This window comes from Galeopterus variegatus, unplaced genomic scaffold (assembly GCF_000696425.1).
Source record: "Galeopterus variegatus unplaced genomic scaffold, G_variegatus-3.0.2 Scaffold1938, whole genome shotgun sequence".
Taxonomy (NCBI): Eukaryota; Metazoa; Chordata; class Mammalia; order Dermoptera; family Cynocephalidae; genus Galeopterus; species Galeopterus variegatus.
The window spans coordinates 241,587-263,643 of record NW_007728049.1 but is presented as its reverse complement, the minus strand read 5'-3'; the positions used below and the strand labels follow the sequence as shown (position 1 = coordinate 263,643).

General features: G+C 36.7%; 1 protein-coding gene across 1 annotated transcript in view; it reads right to left on the bottom strand.

The window, feature by feature from the left end:
* Positions 1 to 9,295: 9,295 nt before the first annotated feature.
* The window catches only part of LOC103596115 (autism susceptibility gene 2 protein-like), a gene marked incomplete at both ends in the record, with an annotated part of 245,104 nt that continues 232,342 nt past the window's right edge, over positions 9,296 to 22,057 (bottom strand). Inside the window, one exon of the mRNA XM_008579685.1 lies at positions 9,296 to 9,331. Within this exon, the coding sequence (XP_008577907.1) occupies positions 9,296 to 9,331 (36 nt within the window). The remainder of the gene's footprint in view (positions 9,332 to 22,057) is intronic.

The following is a 22,057-nucleotide window of genomic DNA, read 5'->3' as shown; positions in this document are numbered from 1 at the left end:
ATGAATATAACTTGTGACTAAATTATGCCTCCAAACAAATGCAGCTTAAGGCTTAATTTGGTCGACTTTTGAAGTCCTCTGTGACCCAGAGGTTCTATAACTCTAAGCATATTTAATACCAAAATAATAGGTCTATTTCAATTACCAAATTAGGAAGGCTGGCAATTCAGCAACATATAGATGAATATAACTTGTGACTAAATTATGCCTCTAAACAAATGCAGCTTAAGGCTTAATTTGGTTATGGTGCCTAGCTATTTAATATTTTATTAAAAGAACTTACCGAATTCACTAACTTTCTTCACTTCCCAGAACGTTCTAGTATTAATGCTCCTTCCCCCATAAACTAGGTTTTCATATCACAGAGCTAGTTCTGCTGCCAAGTTATTAAGAATGTATTTTTAAAAACTCTAAGGGAACCAAATTTCTTGTCTCCTTTTGATTTAGGGTTAAGATGCTAACTTCCCATGACTTTCTCTGCACAATATACAACCCTACCTTCTCCTGGCAAATTCAGGCCTATTTCCCATAAACGTAGGAAAAAGTAGGTTACTGACAGAATTCTCTCACAAAAGGTGAATGTACTTTGTAGCGACTCAAAATACAAAAAAGAAGAACTGTTGGGAGTAATAAGAGAAATATGGAACATTATGGGTTTCGGTGAGCTCTTGGGGGGTTCCTGTAATGCTACCTACATGATACAGATTCTCTCCAATTTCCTTCTGAGTAAGTCTGCTGTACATGTAAGTAGTCATTTATTGCTCTGGCCAAGATTTATTGAGATGTGATGTATATATGAAATATTAAGAGTACACTAGGAATCACATGTTATGCCTTGATGCATTTTTAATGGCTCCTTAAAATCAGAGGCCACTACACACAATAGCACAGTTAGACAAGAAACACTGCAATTATCTGGCTTCACCCCTTCATTCCAAATCTGCTACTACAGTATAGTTTATAAGCCCTAATAGACAGTCATCACCTTTGGCAATGCTTCTACTTGAAAACAGCCACAATCCCTGCATCTAGATTTATTAACAGGAAGTCAACAATGGAGACTGATATGTTTTTTGTTTGTACATTTGTTTTTTTATCCTGTGAACTAGGCACCAAAGACTTCAGAGCAGAAATTTAGTATAAGGAAGGTCCCTCTAACATTACTGTTAGTGAAGCTAATTACTAAAGGAAAATCAGAGATCATTCATTAGCCTACTGCAAATTAAGATTTGTTAACATTGATAGATATATAATGCCAATCCTTGGGCAACTGTGCTGGTCTTTTCAAGTATGTGTGTACAGGACCTGACAATTTATTAGTTGTGCTATATCTAAACAGCTTGTCACCAGGGTATAATGCCAATCCTTGGGCAACTGTGCTGGTCTTTTCAAGTATGTGTGTACAGGACCTGACAGTTTATTAGTTGTGCTATATCTAAACAGCTTGTCACCAGGGCGCTTTTGTTAACATGACACTGTATTTTAAATGCATAAACATTTTTGCACGAGTGAAATGCATTTTAAATGTTTGACTTCTGAAGTCAAGTACTGGGAGATAAGTGAAGTGTCTCAAACTATGTAAGCCTCCAATATCTCTTGTTTAATGCTAGGGCAGACTACAGGAACATGTGACACTTGGAGTTAAAATAGCACTTTCCCTCTTTAACAAGCCCCAGTTGTGTTTTTTAACTTCTTTTCAAATGGTACTCTTGGTGCTTCACCAAGCTATGTTTCATATGCAATGGATTGGGAGGCATCTAATTTACAACTTCAGGAAAAATATTTTTTTAAAGTAGTTAAGCAAAGGAATGAGTCCTATGATCTCAAATATTTTGATTGATAGTTAACAAAACTGCAGGCGAGTTAAATCTATCAAAATAAAGGCTGTGTGGGTAGTCAGAGTAAACCTCAGTGTTTGATATTGCTTGTGGTTCATTTTATATAGCTAATATCAACTAATGCGACATTTCTGTAATTTGGAAATCTCTAACAAGGATAAGAAAATCTTCCTGAAAGCCAGTGTCAGAAGAAACATGAAAATATAAATAAAATTATTTTTAGAATTCCACGGCACTGACCTATCCATTCCCTCTGGGATTGTTAATGCACTTTGCTAAAGCCTTTTCTGTATCATCTCTACGGCATAGGATATACCAGCTATGGAGGAGGATAAGCCAACTGCCTCAATATCTCTATGTACTATTGCCAACTGCAGGACACAAATGTAAAACATTATGCACTATTAATAATTATATTATTAATAATGAATAAATATATTAATTTCAAAGAAAGGCCAACATGGCCACTCAATTGAAATCTGGAGTTCTTTCAATGCTGACACTGAAGAGCAGCGTTCACTCAGCAGTAAGGGGACTATGCTCTTGCATTCCTGTGGCTCAAAGGACAGCAAAGAAAGGCAGCAAGGCCAACAGAAAGCACTGATCCCATGCGGCAGACTGTTAGGTAGCTAGAATCATGGCTTTTAAAATAGAACTGAAGGCTCTTTACCAATTCTACTATTCAGTGGCCTGTCAAAGCTTTTTTCTCCAAAATGATTTCTCTTCTTCAAATCTGAGGGGCAAGAGAGGGGAGCTGGGAGGACAAGGAGACAGGGCTGAGGGCTCTTTCCCCACATCCACCAGGAGGACCCAAGTTTTCTTCTCATCTCCTTAACTGGAGTTTGTAAAAGCAACAACAAAGATTCCCGTAGGAAGAAAATGTTTAAAACTACTTAGCCTATTCCCTCACACAATGTTGAGAAAATGAACAAGTTAAGATTATTGATTGCAACTAGAAACACCAACTGATCCTTTCTCCTCTGACTATCCTATTCACCAAATTTCCCAATTCCCTTGCACTGAATGAAAAAGTTGAAGCTAAAGATGGTACAGAGTAGAAGAAAATTTCTACAGGGCTGGATAGAAAAGTCAGCCCATTGTAGAGATTCTACAAATGATTAAAATGTCTGCTCACCAGAATTTAACTTGTTTTGTTCACTTTATCAGGATGTCTGCTCCTGGCTCACTGATCCTACTCCAAAATTAGAATGTTAATGACAGATCGAAAACATGACAACAAGAGCAAGAATTGGAAATGGAAAATACAATTATATTTTCAGTCTAAAGCCCTTGAAATTAGAGAATTTATCTGCGTCTATGTGGAGGAGACTGTCAGAAAGCAGATACTTAACCCAGGTATAAATCAACCCTCCAGGGTAACTAATCTTAGTTACTAATCTGTAGTTCCTAATCTTAACAAAACAGCTACTTAAGTGTAGATTCTGGCTTTGTTAGTAGGAGGCAAATAAAGGCAACTTTTTCTACCACTGGGAAGAGCAACTAATTTCATCTACCCAAATGTTTCTGCATAGTACTCAGGTGGTTTCAAAGGCATCAGTAATGTCCTAGATTTTACATTACACTTAAATATGCCCTTAAATTTCTAAGAACCTACTCTAGTTTCCAAACTCATTATTTTCCTACAATTGGATCTCTTCTTCCTGGGATTCAAATTCCAAGTAAAAGCACTGTAGTCATTGATTTTTTGGGGGTGGGGGGCGGTGACTGGCCAGTATAGGGACCTTGACCTTGATATTACCAACACTACATTCTACTCTCTAACCAAGTGAGATAACTGGCCAGCCCCTGTAGTCATTGATCTTTGATGTAACATCTTTCTCCTTTTTAACAGGTCACTAAGTCAAGTTCAAGTCTACCGGTAAACCATCTCCTTCCCACTTACCCAATTCCCTCACTGGCTTTATCACACTTTCCCTGTAGTCAGAGAACATTCCTAACCAACCTAAGTCCTGCCTTTTTCCCAAAACATAATATAGTCAATCTAATTCCACACTGTTATGCTATTTCTCTATGCTCATCTTCGTTGCTAACTCTGTCTCAAACTTTGTGCTGCCCTTTCTTTACCTGTTTAGTATCTAAATATCCAAATTCTGTATAATTTAAACCTCCTACAACCAATTGTCCCTAGTATTTACTTCCAAGTGTTCTACTTACACTTCTCATAGGAATGATCAATTTACCCTGTATCAAATTCAACTATGAATCCTTGACTTGAGAGTCAAGCTTACATGTTATTTAACGTAAGAACTTAGATGTATAAATCATACTTGTGAGTTAAAATGAATTGAACAGAGTTCCATCTAGTGAGCTGTTCCAACTCAATCTTTATCAGTGAGTCCAAATGCCCTAATAATTAAATAGATATCTCTGACAGTATTCTAAATGGAATTTAGATTTAAAAAATAGTTTCACTACAAGAGATACTTGCAAATGCCCTAATAATTAAATAGATATCTCTGACAGTATTCTAAATGGAATTTAGATTTAAATAGTTTCACTACAAGAGATACTTTTCCATAAATAAATAACAATGATTCATTTACCCAGAATTAATTACTTATAAATACAAATGTTAAGAGTCTTAGGATCTTATTTAAGAGGAAGTATTAAAAATATTCAGTGTTATTTATCTTAAATGTAAGTACTTAATAAGTGAAGAATTAATACTTGAATTACAAAATCCTCTCCCAGCATCACCAGCAAGTACTGGCAGGTAGGGAGAAAGAAGACTATTTCTTCTGCTTTGGATGGGGCTGCCGTCATGGCCAGCTTGATGTACCTGCACTTCTTAAATGAAACCCATAGAAGTATTATAAATAATGTTAGGTTCTCTGGTGAGCTTGCACCCTCTTATTTAATATAATGTGTGAGAAATATTTAAAAACATCACAAAATTAAATCTAACTGAATTCCTTAATGAGGGGCCACAGCTTTTCACATCTATAACCCATCATCAAGAACAGTGCCTGGCAGAGAATATGCTTATTTATTATTATTAAGAGGCAAAACGTCAGAAGTGTCTGTTAAAAGACTAAGCTTTTCTTTAAAAACAATGGTGTTAAACATTTTTTTAAGCCCACTCTTTTTTAAAAAACTCATTCCTCTCTTAACTGACAACAGAATCCACTCTGAGATTTAAAAAGAAGCAACTTAGTTACAAAAAATACCACAAATCAGTTTTTGGAGTTATACAAATTATAGCAAAGCAAAATAGGAGATATTTCAAGGGCCTAGAGTCAAAAATGTAGGAAGGGGCAAATAATCTTCCCTTTATAACCTTTGTAACTCTGGGTGGAAAGCAACAAGTCAACAACTTGCACCTACCATCTGTTACCAGCACTATCAACACAACTTAAGTAATTCAACTGCACAGGAAAACAGGCATTACATAAATTCCATTTTAAGATGTGCACCATTACACAATTTCCCTTTATAATATCATGTGGTACTTTTATTCATTAGGTAGAAGTGAGTTGGTTTCTTTGATAACTTTAAAGCTTTAAAATAATGTCAATTACTTTCCTTGATAACTTAAAAATTTTAAAGGAATGTCAATTACTAGATGTGATCCAATTGGGGAGAATGAAAATTATTAGGTGAGAACATTTAAGAGAAATTACTGGAGTTTGCAAAAGCAGGATCCAAGCTATTTGAGGCTATCTTCCTAAGACACTTTGATTCAAACCTGGAAGAACTGGCCACCATGACATGTCTTCACTGGTCTTTTCACTCTACTGTTTCCAGTTACTTCATTCAGGTATGCTTGGGCATCCACTTTTCTTTTTGCTGTCAGACAGCAGTAAACATGTGCTACAACTTCATCAAACTTGAAATACTGAACTGGTCTTTCTTAACCATGCAGTCTAATCCTAAGAGCTGGTAAGCAGTATTTAAAAGCCTGAAGTGCTTAAGAAGCTTTAACATAGAAATAAAAGGGGACAACCATAATATGTGGACATCCTATAGAATAGTTCATTCCATCACCATGATCATAGGGGAGCATAAAGGATAGATACCTTATTTGTTTAGTTTCACATACGGAGTGAATTGATATATAACTGACCAACACAAAATCCTAGGCTCCTGAGAAAACTACAAGAATCATGTTATGAGAATTAAAGACTCCTATCCTAATGGTAAAAATTACCTATAGGATAAATGGGTATCATTAATTTTTGGTGGTAATCCTCTATCACTACAACATTGCACAGCCACTTAATGAGACCAAGTTTATTTCATCACATGCTATAGTGTGAATAACAGAAGACAGTATTTATTACTTGCTATTATTGAGCTGTTCTGTCTGCATTAAATATATTATCTCATTTAATATTCACCTCTACTAGTAGGTACTGATAAGTAAACAGACTCAGAGATATCAAATAACTTATTCAAGGTCACACAACTAGTCTTACAGATTATTATGCCTCTAAGTTCTTAATTATACACTATGCTTAATGAAACTTCAAATACATGTTTAAGAAGAGAATATATTCTAAGCCATTTAAATTTTTTTAAAAATGTGTTCACTGAATTGGCATTTTTTTTTAAAAAAAGAAAATCCCACACACATTCCAGCAAGTTTTAGTACTCTTGCCAAAAAAAGCGCAATTCAATTCCAACTAGTCTATACTCTCATTTATATTCAGAATATAAGCTGGGCATGCGTATGTAATGAATGTGTGTGTGTGTGTGTGTGTGTGTGTGTGTGTGTCTCTCTGTGTGTATAACACCCACATTATTCAAAAGCTCCCAAAAATGTGAAAGTTTGTTCCAATTCTTGTCTATTTTGTCTACTTTAAGAATTCTTTGCAATATGCTTATGTAAATACTGATTTTAGCTGCTGTTCACATTTCTCAAATCTTCTGCTTTTAAATGGATTGGAAAAGTGACAGACCTAAGTAGACATCTTTGGAACACAAAACCAAGGAGATACAAACAAATACAACCAGATCAAAAACAAAGGCTTCTCCTTTAAAACCTTTAATTTATTGCTACTGATACATTAAAAGAACCGAAAGTAGAATATACTGGCTTTGGCTAAAAGAGTGAGAGGGAGATGAAAAGAGAGTCTGTGTGTATTTCTGTGTGTGTGTGTACATGCATATGCATGTGCTCAGGTGAGTGTCTATTTTATTAGCACATACAATGAACAGCATTTTACTTTATTTCACTGAATGCTCTATAGGACCATAAAATAGAAATGAAGGAAAATTCTGAAGTTAGAGTGATGCTGGGGCATGGGAGAGTGTTTAATAAAACAGTTCCAGATTTTTAAACCAAATAGATAAGTGCCTTCAGGTTCGTACACCAGAATTCACAATATGGTTGAATTGCATTAATAGCTGATTGACTCTTCGGGTGATCTGCCTCTGTCCACATTCCAAAGAGATGCTGAAGATTATGGACAGAGTTGGAAAACCACCATTCAACTTACCTGATGCTGAGACTTCTTTACAGACAAAAGTAAAGAGCTATTATGAAATCACAGGTCACAAAGCACAGTACAAAGAGTATGTTGGCAAAGAGCTAATATAAGTTGTGAACATATCATTTCCACCTAAAAGTGTAAAACTTATCAATGTTAGTACCTGAAATTAAGTTTTACATTTGATACTGTTGGAATCAAAGTTGAAACAGAAGACACTTTTGATGAGAACCTAGCAACAATATCAATGGATTTGTACTTTGATAACATAACAATCACATTATTGGAAACACATTCTAATTAGGGCATTTTTGTCATAGTTGAGAGCTGCACATACATCTGGTATATATCTTCTCCATGTAAGCTAATAATACAATAGATTTTATATAAACAAAGTAAGTCTACAAGCAATTTTACCAAAATAAGGAAGAAATTTTACATGCGTTCAATCTTGTATAAGTGTAAAAATCCTCTTAGATTCATAATTAAAGACTCTTTAACTCATAAGACAGTATTTTTAGAAAATAAAAATAAACATTCCTTGAACTAGAGAGAAAAATAAGTGACAAAAAGCGTAACAAAAACCTCAGTGTTTTTAGAGATGACTTTCTTCTTTTAGGGCACCACTCTAACGATAAAAAATACTAGAATGCTCAGTCAAGAAGTGATCAAGGACTAAGGTAATGGCTTTGGCCTTGTTTCTGCTAAAGAAAGCAAAGTGGTAGAATTTAGCTTTTGGATGGAGAATAGACATCGGTAGTCTCCAGATTTTACTTACAGCATCTCAACCCACATCCAGCCTGGTGTGAAGAGATGGCAGATGGGACTACGTCTGTTATTGCAACTGCTGAAGCAGGATACTGAATGTAACCTGCTTGCTTCTGTAAGAATGAATATTCAGCCACAATAAGTAGGAGCAAGGATAAGTGTGCTAGCTGTATTAAGCAGGTACCAAATCATCTTTATCCTTTTTCTCCTCGTATTATAGGTTAAGACTCCCAAAAAATCAACATCTAGAAAATGCTACTACTGTCAAGCTTGTAAATGTGTGAGAGAAATGTGTGGGCAGTAGTAAACCAGAGTAATAGCATCATATTACAGGGAAAAAAATTAAAAGCAACTAAAATAAATCATTAATTATTTTCCACTTTATCTTATTTTCATGATTTCATTATTTTTTCAAAAAATGCTAAGCAGGCATTACAGTATCAGTGTTCATCTTTCAGAATACAAATCTGGTTCCTTTAAAACCACAATAAATTTCCACATTGGCATGTTATCCTGTTGTATAAATAATGCTTATTTGGAATTATTTTCCTTTTTTACCCTGAAAAAGATTCTTGAATCCAAAATGGTAATTTTGCTATAAATAAGAGTAATGAAGTAATTTCTCTGTGTGTGAATGAAAAATATTGTGATAGATAATAAGGTCCAAAAATAAAATAATATACCTATATTTGCTAAAATGAGGAATTTAGGGATTGCTAAAAGAAAACCTAAAAGCCACCTACCTGGACAGTGAGGGAAAATATCCATTAAAATACCACCTCTCATACAAAACAAAAAGGTAATTCATTGTATACATGCATGTGTATATGTAGGATACGTAGAGAAGCTCTTTCAAGAAATCTTGAAAGTGAATAAATACCTCAATGCATAATCTGAATTCCATCTACCACATGACACTTCTCACTAAAAAAACAATTATGGAGAAGAGGTGGCATAAGCCAATCAGGTTTCCCTGTATCTCCTTATACTTCCAGATTAGGAGCAAATGTCCCGGGTGATGGGAACCAGGCATACATCTGATTGACTTATGATCCCTGGGGCCCAGCAGGTTATGTCTTTTAAAAATAAAACAATTCTTAATAAAAGGGTGGAAATCAGTCTACTCTTTAGGTCTGAGAGGAGATTTCTTAGATTTTTTTCACATCCCAGTGAGCATTCATTATAGAAGTAAATCAATGCCAACACAAGGCATGTATGTGGAAGTTGAGATACACTTACGAAGTAGCCTGTTCCCAAGCTGGAAGGAGCTGAACTCTGCAATAAAGCATAAAGACAAAGTGGAAAATCAGTGATGGTTTTTAACACGTTCCAATCCACATAGCTCATTACCAGCCCTTTGCAGGCTTTCATCACTACATCCCATCACCAGAGTATGCTGCCCCTTGTCATCTGCTACTGATACAAACACCGTGTTGCTTAATTTTCCCCTTTACATCTCTCAACAACTCAGAGATGCTAACGTGCTATTTACTGAATTCCAAGCTTCTGCGGTGGACATAATTGCCAATTTATTTGACAGGCAGCTGGGTAATGAATTAATGATGGCATTTCGCCTTGCACTGAGACTAAACAGACACACATCAGCCTGCCTCCCTGACTTGCTGACATTCAATGCCCTGGTCTCAAGCTACTCAGTTTTGTGGCCGCAAAGGGGCAGGCAAGAGGAAAAAGCCCAGACTGACTTGAAAATAAAAAGCCCAGTGGGTTTAGATGACTTTTCCAGTGTGTGACCTACTTGCCAGTTTATTCCCTACAGGGACCAGTTAGTACACACACAGTGCTTTTCAAAAATGAGACATTTTGTAAACGTAATTAGTAGACTAAAATGCAAAGAATGTGTGGGCACAGGGAAGCAGTGAAAAGCACCATTTTTCTGAAGGTTTTAGTCACAAGAATCGTCAACATAGGCTGCCATAGTTCTGACTCACATGGAACATAAAAACAGTCATTCTGAAAGGAACACAAGGCATCACTTATTTGGGGAAAGAAGCCAAAAAGAGAACATTTTGTTTGTGTTTTAAACTTGTCTGAGATTCTTTTTTTTATGTATGTTTCTTTTTCCCCCTAAAGCCTCGCTTATAAATTCTTTAACTTTCAGCATCCTCTGTGTGATTAAGAGAGGCCCCAAACTGGCTTGGAATGAAAATAAAGCTAATGCTGAGTCAGTTTTCAGGGTTCACCTATGCATCCTTGCTCCATTCAGGCCTTTTCCCTGAGAAGCTTAGGCAGGATGTTACTCCTTCCCCAGAGTGGCCTGACTTCTACCCTCCCTCATACAATAGTTACTCAATTCACTAGCTCTTCCACCTACACGTCCTGCCCCTACTCTGAAAACTACAGGTAGCAGGGACCATCTGGCTTATTCATCATTGCTTCCTCAGAGTTTAGTGCAATGCCTTGCACATGGGATGCATTTAATAAGTAATTGTTGAATTAATGTATAAATAAATGAACAGATTATATAGCAGAAAAAAGGCTCAGAAGAATCTGACATCTTCAAAAATATTGTATATTTGATTCTTCTTGATTTAAAACTGTTTGAGAAGGATAGATGGTGGCTGTAACTACATCTACATCAAATGAGGAAAGTATGCTGCAGGACATTCTTAAATGCAGTACCCAAAGTGTCTTTGTTCCAGTGTTTCAGACAAGCTCAGGGAATAAACCACCACAGATGTATGATCTTCCATATTGGACTCAGTTTTTAAGAATCCTGCTGCATTTTTGATCGCATAAATGGTATGGAGAAAGATCCACAGCAGTCATGGAGACAACTTCTCATACCAGTGATTAACCATGTGACACCATCACCTGTTTTTGGCACCCACAGCCCTTCATGGAGCAGGAGAAGTGAAAAGCCAAGTTAGGTCTCCACTAGCCTGGAATATTGTCCCTGGGAAATAAACTCATTTTAGGATGAACTGCTCAGAGAGACCCTGGGATTTGTTTATTTCATTTTCTCCCCCTTCCTGCAAATGTATTTTATCCCAGAAGAAGTGCCCCTCCAAACCCACCTCCCCCGCATATACATATCTTCTTACTGTATACCAAAGAAAATTATATCCTTCAGGTCTCGGAAAGCTCTGTTATGCTCATTTTGCATATATATTGTACATTACTCAGGGAGCTGGGTGGAGAAGAGGGCTTTGTTGTGCATATTTGTTCTGACTATTGTTTATGCAGGTCTGACTGAATGAGGGAACAGTGGGTATCATTTCAATTTCTGATGTCAACATCAAATTACTTATTTAATTTCATGCCTGGCGAAGCATTGTATAGCTACACGCAGAATCATTTCACTTCATTTGTTATGCTGTGTTTTTGTGGCGATTGACTTGCCTTCCAACTGACAGCTTTAATTATGACATGAATTTGATTGCACTGCTGAGGAATTAACATAATGCAACAAAGCATTTAAGCACCCTGCCTTATCGTCCCCCTCCCACATGCACACAGGCACACACAAACACACACAGACACACGAAGGAACACAGACACTAGGTCCTGATGTACATTAAAAGACCACTGGAATTTGTTTCAGCATTTGCTAGAAAGCATACAGAATCTTAGAATCAGAAGCTATCCACATTTGCTAAATTACTATACTCACCTTTTTTTTCTGAGGAATTAACATAATGCAACAAAGCATTTAAGCACCCTGCCTTATCGTCCCCCTCCCACACGCACACAGGCACACACAAACACACACAGACACACGAAGGAACACAGACACTAGGTCCTGATGTACATTAAAAGACCATTGGAATTTGTTTCAGCATTTGCTAGAAAGCATACAGAATCTTAGAATCAGAAGCTATCCACATTTGCTAAATTACTATACTCACCTTTTTTTTTCCCCCCCAAAGGGGAAAAGATTTGTGGCATTAAGTTGTGGCTTCTGGACCTGGCAGAAAACTTTGCAGAAAGACCCACTTCTTAATCTACTTTGCTAAATGTCCATGTCAATGACATTTCCTCCCGTCTCACTCCCTCTCTATCACATTTTTCTTGGCTATCTAACAGCTCTCTTCAATCATTGCTGGAGAATCTGAACAGAAGCAGCATCTATGGGCATTACCCCTAGTTACTAACAGGACCCCCACCATCAAAGTATAGGTAACAGAAGTTACCAGCAACAGGGAAGAAATTGGGGTTTGACTGATGCTCATAACAAGCACCATATATTCTGAGGTCTTGCTATCCAAAAAGCCCAGAAAAGTGTCTCGGTCATGTCTGCCTAACCTAAGTGTTTCTAAAGACAGCTGTAAATATTTAATAACTTTAATAATTCTCCAACTCAGAAATTACATGAACACCACAAATCATAGGCAACAAAGGATTATGCTACAAAAATGGAATAAATATTTAGAAACAGCTTTTTTATTGTTCAAAATGTGTTGTTATTCATTTACAGACATGTATTTAGGGATTGGTACTGATATTTCTTTTTTGTAGGAAAAGAGACAGACACCAAGAGGTAAAAGCCTAGGAAAGCAGACAGGTTGCGATGCCCTAACTTTCGAACAATTTGATGGAACCCTTCTTCAGTAATCAAGTTGATTTTAACTTTCTGTATTTCTCCAGACAATTTCTAATGAGGAAAAGAGGGCTTCCATTTTTCTTGGTTGGACAAACTCTATCCAAACTATATAGCAAAAGTGGCCACAGAATTCAGATAAGGCTGCAAGTCAAACTGAGACTTGGAAAATTAAGAGATTTTTATTTTAAGGAAGAAACAAAAGTTTCCTTGGTTTCAAAAAACATTTGAAATAATACCATCCATCCATGTTTAGGCAAATATGTGACAGAGTTGCCAATTCATTCACATTTTCAATACAACAGGTAGAAACAAGAGCTATTATGAGGTTGAGAAAATAGGGTAGGAGAACATGCTTAGTGGTTTGCATGAGAAGACAGGGATATGAGGAAATATCGTCCAGTTAGCTAACTGATACACAATTTTTGGGCTCATTATAAGCCATTTCTTGTTTATCATGGTCTTTTCACTCTGGCTTTTTGGGGTTTTTTTTGCAGATATGACCACTGCTCCAGCAATCTCTGCAAATTACCTGCCTCGATCTCATTATGTTGTAAAGGAGAGCTTTCTTAGAAACATGCTCTGCCTCAATCTCCATGCTAGCATGAGCTGCAGGAACAGTAATGGGATGCTCAGTTGAAAGACATCTTCCAGGAGGAGGAATGTTGCTGCTTACATTCAAGTTTGCAAATGGATATTCATTAAACACTCATTCTCCTTACTCCCCACACCCCACGTGCCTTTCTTTCCACCTCTGTCACTAAGCTATCCTTGAAGCTACTCATTAAACTCATGAAGTTAACATTTGTTTTAACAGCTTACCTACAACAAGGGATTTCAAAATTGATTATCCATCTAATATAGATGTGCTTCATTCATTATAAATCCACACAGAGGCCATGCATACTATTACAGCTCCCTGAGTAAAGGACAAATGTGTACTCCACACCTAGGTGAGGATGTGTGTTCTGACCCTAGGGCTAATTTAAACTGAATATTTAAAATTCTTTCAAATCGCCAATTGTGTCTGATATCCCTGCTTCCCCACCTCCATGCTATGCTTTTCTCTCTTTGGAGTAAAAGGGAGAAGGATCATGCTAGGAATCACATGGACAAGTAAGTTTCTTGCAAGGGTCACAAAACAAGCTCATTCACAGATTTTCCTTTAGTATTTTAAAAAGCAATCACAATGAAAAGAACGTGAAATCTTACACCGAAGAAATGTGCCTTGGACATAAGATTACTAATAGTCAACAAAGAAACACAAAATATATTTGAATGAGGAAATTAGTTTGTAGTTACTGGAGAAATTGAAGTAAAAATGGAGCAACAACTTGATAAAAGGATCAGGAGTGGAAATGCTAGGTCACTTCCAACATCAATTATTCAAGCCTCCGTTACACCCACTTAAAGTTGTCACAAGCTCTCATCTACACTCAGGAGTCTTCTGGCTTCTTTCCCTGACTTCACTCCTGCTCCCATTTTCATCTTCAGTTCTTCCTATAAAAGGCAAACTAAACATTTTAAAGTGAAAATGATAACATCAATCTTTTTAACATCTTCCAGTGGCTTCCTAAATAATAACCCATAGAGGGTTGAACAGTGTCCCTCCAATATGCACATATACCTGGAACCTCAGTATGTCACTGTCAGGTCAATTTTATGTGTCACCTTAACAGGGCCATAGGGTGCACAGATATTTGGTCAAACATTATTCTGGGTGTTTCTGTGAGGGTGTTTTTAGACAAGTTTAACATTTAAATGAAAAGACTGAGCAAAGCAGAGTGCCGTCCCTAATGTGGGTAGGCCTCATCCCATCAGTTGAAGGCCTAAATAGAACAGAGAGTTGGCCCTCACCTGGATAAGAGGAAATTCTTCCTGCCTGCCTTGTAAACTGAGACATCAGGTTTTTCCCTGCCTTCACACTCGAAGGAAACATTAGCTCTTCCTGGGTCTTGAATCTGCCAGCCTTTGGATTAGAACTATCTCATGGGTCTCTGGTTTGCTGACTGTAGGTCTTGGAACTTATCAGCCTCCATACTTCTGTGAGCCAACTCCTTTTAACAAATCTTTCTATTGGTTCTGTTTTCCTCTGTTTCTCTGGAGAACCCTAATACAATGACCTCATTTGGATATAGTCTTTGCAGATGTACTTCAGGTGAGGTCATACAAGATTAGGGTGGGTCCTAAACCCAATGACTTAAAGATGAGAAGAGGACAAACAGATAAGAGTAGAAGGCCATAATATGACTGAGGCAAAGACTGGAATGATCCTGCTACAAGCAAAGGATGTATGGGAGTCACTAGAACTAGGAGGAAAAAGGAAGGATTTTTCCCTAGAGCTTTCAGGGGAAGCATGGCCCTGTAGACAACTTGATGTTGGACTTCCAGCCTCCAGAATTGTGAGATAATAAATGTCTGTTGTTTTAAGCCATCCAGTTTGTGGTCATTTGTTACAGCAGCCCAGGAAGCTAATACAATACCTAGCTCCTTACCATAGGCTAGCCACTGGGATCTCTCACTACACTCTAGCCACACTGGCCATTTTTCTTTTCCTCAAACATGCCAGGCTTGCTCCTGAGTCAGGGCCTCTCAGCTTGTGTTCCTGTTTCCCACATGTTCTTCCTATGAATCTTTACCTGGCTACCTCCTTTTCTCTGTTTAGGTCTGAGTTCAAATGCACCTATGCCTTATCCAGTCAGCCCAGTTAAAGTAGCAACACACACCCCTTTACCCCTCATGCTGTTTGGTTTACTTCACGAAATGTATCTCAAATAATTTTAGTTGTTTCTTCACAGGTCTTTTGTTTGTCTCCTCCACTAAAATGGAAACTACAGGAAGACAGAAACTTTATCTTGTTCACTGCTCAACCTCAAGTGCCCAGAACTATACCCAACACAAAAAAGAATTTGAAAAATATTTCTGAACAACTGAAACACTACATATCCAGAATAACACATAAATATATAAAACAGAAGTGGAAAAAGACATAAACAAATTGTTAGGGAGAAGGAAAATCTGCCACAGACAAAAAAAAGAGAGAGTGAAAAAGAAATAAAAAAGAGTAATAAAGTATCAAGAGTCCTTTACAGGTACAGATTAGATTTCCTAATCTAATTCCAATGATGTGGGAGGCTCATTCAGGGTTGTGGCTCATGTCTGTGTCTTCCTTAGTAGCAGCTAGTAAAACCTGGGATGGAGTAAAATCTGAATAAGAGTTTGGAAGGAGGGAGGTAAGAAGGAAGGACAGGATAGATTCTGGCATGAAAGGATGAATAGTGGCATTGTGGGACACAAATCAATAAAACACCAAAAGCTGGGGAGATATGAAGTGGGAGAAGGGGTATCTCAAAAAGAAGCAGAAGAAATGTCTCAATCGTGATCAAACTGAATGGATTAAATAGCTACAGAAGTGTTTAGCACAAGATTTACTAGAATTCAGTCCTTTTTTTTTTTTTTAACTATTTTCTGAAATGTTTCAATTCTTTGAAAGACTTGTACACTTAAAAGGTGGTAAATATTTTTCTATCTTCTCATAACTAAAATCTGACCCAAAGTTCTTTCAGAGAGAAACTAGAAAGAGTTATGTTTACATACTAATTTGAATAAAGCATTAAAGGAGCTTACTTCTACAGCTGTTGGGAAGGGTTTACTAGAGGGCAGGACACTGAGGCTGGCAAAAGGAAAGAAAAAGAAATTAAAAACAAAGAAAAGGAAAGAAAATAATAAAGGTAGGAAGGTTTCAAAGTGCACATTATTTAAGAGAAAAAACCTCAGTGGTTCAGAGGCACTAAGCATGAGACAGAAAGATGGGGAAATAAAGAGGTAAGGGGCTGAGGAGTTAGCATCACAGCTCCTTGTGGAGGACTCTGCAGATCATCTGCAGAAGTGTGGACTTCATCCTCAAAGCACACCAAAAAATCTTAAACAGCGTAGGTTAAATATTAGCACTGACTCTTAGAAAAACAACACTGGAAGTACTGTAGAGCACACATCAAAGGAAATAGAGATGGCGAAGAAGAAATGAGAGCCTATGGGAATCATCTGTGTAAGAAATCGTGAGGACATCTGAGACAGCTGTAGTATCAAGGAGAAGATAAACATACTCAAAATCAGTCGAAAAATGACAGTGGCTAAGTAAACAGGATAAGTAAGAGAAGGCAAAAAACAGAACTTGACTTTGAGTATACTGGCGCTGGGATCCAATTCTTTGACAGGGAAATAAGGAGGTGAGTTGAGGTTTCAGACACAGGATAATGAGGATTTTATTTGGGAGAAAGAATTGCTTTTACCATGACTGAGATAGATATGTCTAACCAAGTTGACAGTAACAAAGGAATTCAAATCAAAAAGGGTAAACAAGGCTCCTAAGGGAAGCTCTAATATGATGCAAAAGAGGATAATTATTTTTGAGCATGGAGGATGTGCCAAGAACTGTGCTCATTCAAATGCACAGTACCAAGTGATCTTTAAAAAGTAGGTGGTCTTATCCCATTTTACAGATAAAGACACCAAGCTTAGAAAGATCAAGTTCTTTGCCTAAGGTCACACATAACAAACAGCAAAGCTGATATTAAAACATGGTCTGTTTGTAATGAATGCCCATGATAATTTCATAATTTGAGGTTTTGTTTGATTTACTTAGTTTCTTAAGTACGTTTAGCCCCTAAGTTTTGACAACTTCCTCAATTACAAAATTTTGTGTAAGTCAGAAGCAATATTTTCCCCCTTGAATAAATCATCATGAATACTTATATATTCAGTTATTCCCCTTAACTTTTTCCTTAGTGACTAATCTAAACAAGTTACTAAGTCTCCTCAGTGTGGACAATTTGAAAGTCCCTGTGGCCAATTATTCCTTTCTGGCAACATGGTTTGGGAATACATAATTTAGAAAAGCCAAGAACATTTGGCTTTTTAAGCTTTACCCATGACTCAAATCCTCCAGCTACACTGGAATTCTTTATTCTCATTCTCTTTGCCTGTCTAATTCAAAAAACAAAGCTGGAATAACGTAGAATTTTGATTAGCTATATTTGAGAGTAAGTCTCAACTGCTGAAGCTTCTAACAGTATCACTAAAGTGGGTGGAAGACTAATGGGAGTTTTTATCTCAGCTGAAAAACCAGTAGTGGGCCTGATGGACTAACAGGGAATAAATATACTCTCCCACCTCAAGCAACTAAAAATCTGGACAAAACATAAAACTAGAATTTTTAGTAACTGGGCAATAGACAGTATAGGAAGACGATATTTGAGAGAAAGGAAACAAATGAGGTAACCCTTACAATTTTCCCAGCTTACTGTTTGGAGAGTTTTCATGCCAAGTGAGTGTGGGGTAGGGGTGACCCAGGCAGAACCCAGTAGTATCCCTGAGTTGAGAAGACAGAATTGAGAATCAGGGGAGGCTAAGTCAGCTGGAATTGGCAGAGCAGAGGACAGACAGGAGACAGCATCACAGAGAAATATGAAAGCTCCAGAAGATTCCCCTGCAGTCTTCACCTGAGTACTCAGAACATCTGTGGAGAAAAATACCCAAGGCAAGTGAACAACTGGAAAGGAGAAGAAAGAACAATCCCCAGAGCTCACACAGGGCAGGAAATAGTTTGTATTCCCACCAGTGAGAGCAGAAACACCCTAAGTACTCAGTACTGGGAAAAATTACCTTTAGACTAAAGGTTGTTCTAGTCCTGCCTAGGAAAGTGCAAAAGCAAACCTTAAAATAATAAAACTATTTCCAAGTAAAACAACTGCAACTCAGAAAAATAATATTTATGGAAATGACAAATATCCAGCACCCAAAAAAGAAAACTTCATGATGTCTGGCATCCAAGTAAAATTGTGAGGCATACAAAGAAGCAGGAGAATATAACACACACTAAGGAGAAAAAACTGCCAATAGAAACAGACCCAGAAATGACACAAGTGACGTGATTAGTAGACAAGGATATTAAAAGTTATTATAACTATTTTTCATATGTTCAAGAAAGTAACTGAAAGCATAATAAGCATGATAAGAAATGACATGAGAATTTTTTTTAAAACAAAAACTAGTGGGAGTCTTTCACTCAACCTCCTCACTCTCTGACAGTTATTAAAGTAATTAATTACTAATTCACTTTCAAGCAAAAATGGGGGTATGTTTATTCTTTAAAACATCATGTGTGTAGTTGTTGCCATGGTATCAAAAAGAATCATTTTGAGGGCCGGCCCGGTGGTGCAATGCTACAGTGCACCGCTTGGGAAGCGCGGTGGCACTCCCGCTGAGGGTTCGGATCCCACATACAGACCGGCCGCTCACTGGCTGAGCGAGGTGCGGGAGCAACACCGAGGGTTGCGATCCCGTTGCCGGTCCCAGTCCGGACGCGACACTGAGGGTTGCGATCTGTAGCCGGTCACGAAAAAAGACAAAAAGGAAAAAAAAGAAAAAAGAATCATTTTGAGGGTTGACTAGTCAAAAGCCTTTTATCTCAGCAGATTTTAGATTGCCAGAGGGCCTGGGGTAAAATTGTAACCCCAGACCTGTACATGTGCAGGAAGAAAGTGACTGGAGGTCTTATAACATCTCATTAAATGCCCATTTTTTTTTTGTCATTTCTCTTTCAATTTCAATTATGTTGCAATAAATGTGAATTTTAATAATTAATAAACAACATGAACTAAAGGGTCTCATTGACTAGCTTGACATAAAATTGACAGGCTTGTTTCAAACCTATTTTTTTTTTTACCTGTTTTTATTGTGGTAAAATACATATATTTTATTATATGTATATTAATATATATTGATATTTTAACCATCTTCAGTGTGCAATTCAGTGGCATTAATTACATTTACGTTGTACAACTGTTATGACTATTTCCAAAATGGTTTTTATCACCCCAAAAAGAAACTCTGAAACTGCTAAGCAATAATTCCCCATCCCACCCATTACCCAACCATCTCTGATAACTTCTACTCTACTTTCTTTCTTGATAAATTTGCCTATTCTGGACACCTCACATAAGTGAAATCACACAACATTTGTCCTTTTGTGTCTGGTTCTTTTGATCAGGATGATGTTTTTAAGGTTCATCCATGTTGTAGCTTGTGTCAAAAAGGCAATTCTTTTTATGGCTGAGTATATTCCATTGTATGTATATATCACCTTTTATTTTTCCATTCATCTGCTGATGGACACATGGGTTGTTTCTACCTTCTGCCTACTGTAAATACTGCTTCAGTGAACACTGACTTACAAGCACATGTTTGAGTTCCTATTTTTCATTCTTTTGGGTACACACCTAAAAGTGGAATTGCTGGGTCATATGATAATATTATGTTGAACTTCCTGAGAAACTGCCAAGCTGTCTTCTACATTGGTTACACCATTTTACATACATCTCTGCCAGCAATGTATGAATGTTCCAACTTCTCCAAATCCTTGCCAACACTTCTTTTCCTTTTTCACATTATCGCCATCCTAGTAGGTATAAAGTGGTATCTTGTTATAGTTTTGATTTGCATTCCTCTAACAAATTAATGATTTTGAACATCTTTTCATGTGTTTAATGGTTCTTTGTATCTCTTCTTGCCAGAAATGTCTATTTAAGTCCTTTACTCATTTTTTAATAAGGTTGTTAGTCTTTTTGTTGTTGGGTTGTAGAAGTTCCTTACATATTCTGAATATTAAATGATTATAAATAATATGATTTGCAAATATTTTCTCCCATTCTGTAAGTTGTCTGTTTACTCTCTTGATAATGTCCTTTGATACATGAAAGTTATTAATTTTGATGAAGCCCAATTTATCTATTTCTTCTTTATTATTTCATGCTTTTGGTGTCATATGTAAGAATCCACTGCAAAATCCAAGGTCATGAAGATTGACCTATGTTTTCTTCTAAGAATTTTATGACTATAGCATTTATATTTGGGTCGCATTTTGAGTTTATTTTTCTAAATAGTATGATAAAAGGGTCCAACTTAATTATTTTGCATGTGGAAATCCAGTTGTCCCAGCACCATCTGTTGAAGAGAAAATTCTTTCTCCATTGAATAGATTTAGCACCCTTATTGAAAATCAGTTGACCATGGGTTTATTGCTGGATTCTCAACAGTATTCCATTGGTCTATACATATAACATTATGCCAGTATCATACTGTTTTGATTTCTGTAGCTTTGCAGTAAGTTTTGAAATTGGGAATTGCGAATCTTCCAACTTTGTTCTTTTTCAAGACTGTGTTGGTTTTTTGGGTCTTCATACCATTCGATATGCATTTGAGAACATCCTTTTCCATTTTTTCCAAAAACGTTGTTGGTATTTTCATAAGGATTGCATTGAATCTTCACATAGTCTAGGATAGTATTGACATCTTAACAATATTAATTATGGCAGATATCTACATAACATTCCACCCAACAAACTCAGAGTATTCATTCATCTAATCAGCACATGGATCATTCTCCAGGATAGATCACATATTAGGTCACAAATCAAGTCTCAACAAATTCAAAAACATTGGAATTATCCCATGTATTTTCTCAGACCACAATGGATTAAAATTAGAAATCAATAACAAATGAAATTCTGGAAACTATTCAAACACATGGAAATTAAATACCATTATACTTAATGACATATGGGTCCAAGAAGAAATCAAGCAGGAAATAAAAAAATTTATTGAAACTAATGAAAATAATGATACATCATACCAAAACCTGTGGGATACTGCAAAAGCAGTACTAAGGGGGAAATTTATTGCATTAAATGCCTACCTCAGAAAAATGGAAAGCTGGCAAGTGAACGGCAAGTGAACAACCTAACACTTCACCTTAAAGAACTAGATAAACAAGAACAATCCAAACCCAAAGTTAGCAGACGGAAAGAAATCAGTAAGATCAGAGCAGAACTTAATGAAATTAAAAACCAAAAAACAATACAAAAGATCAACAAATCAAAAAGTTGGTTTTTTGAAAAGATAAATAAAATCGACAAACCACTTGCATGGCTAACAAAAAAAAGAAGAGAGAAGATTCAAATAACAAAAATTAGAAATGAAAAAGGTGATATTACAACTGACCCAAATGAAATACAACGAATCATCCGAGACTACTATAAACAGCTATACGCCAACAAGTTCGAAAACCTGGAGGAAATGGATAAATTCCTGGACTCACACAAGCTTCCAAAATTAAACCAAGAAGATACAGAAAACCTGAACAGGCCAATAACAATAAAGGAGATTGAAGATGTTATCAAAAAGCTCCCAAAAAAGAAAAGCCCGGGACCAGATGGATTCACAGCAGAATTTTACCAAACATTCAAAGAAGAAATGACACCGATTCTATACAAACTATTCCAAAAGATTTGATATTACAACTGATACATCTGAAATACAAGGAATCGTTCGCAACTACTATGAACAACTATACGCCAACAAATTTGAAAATCTGGAGGAAATGG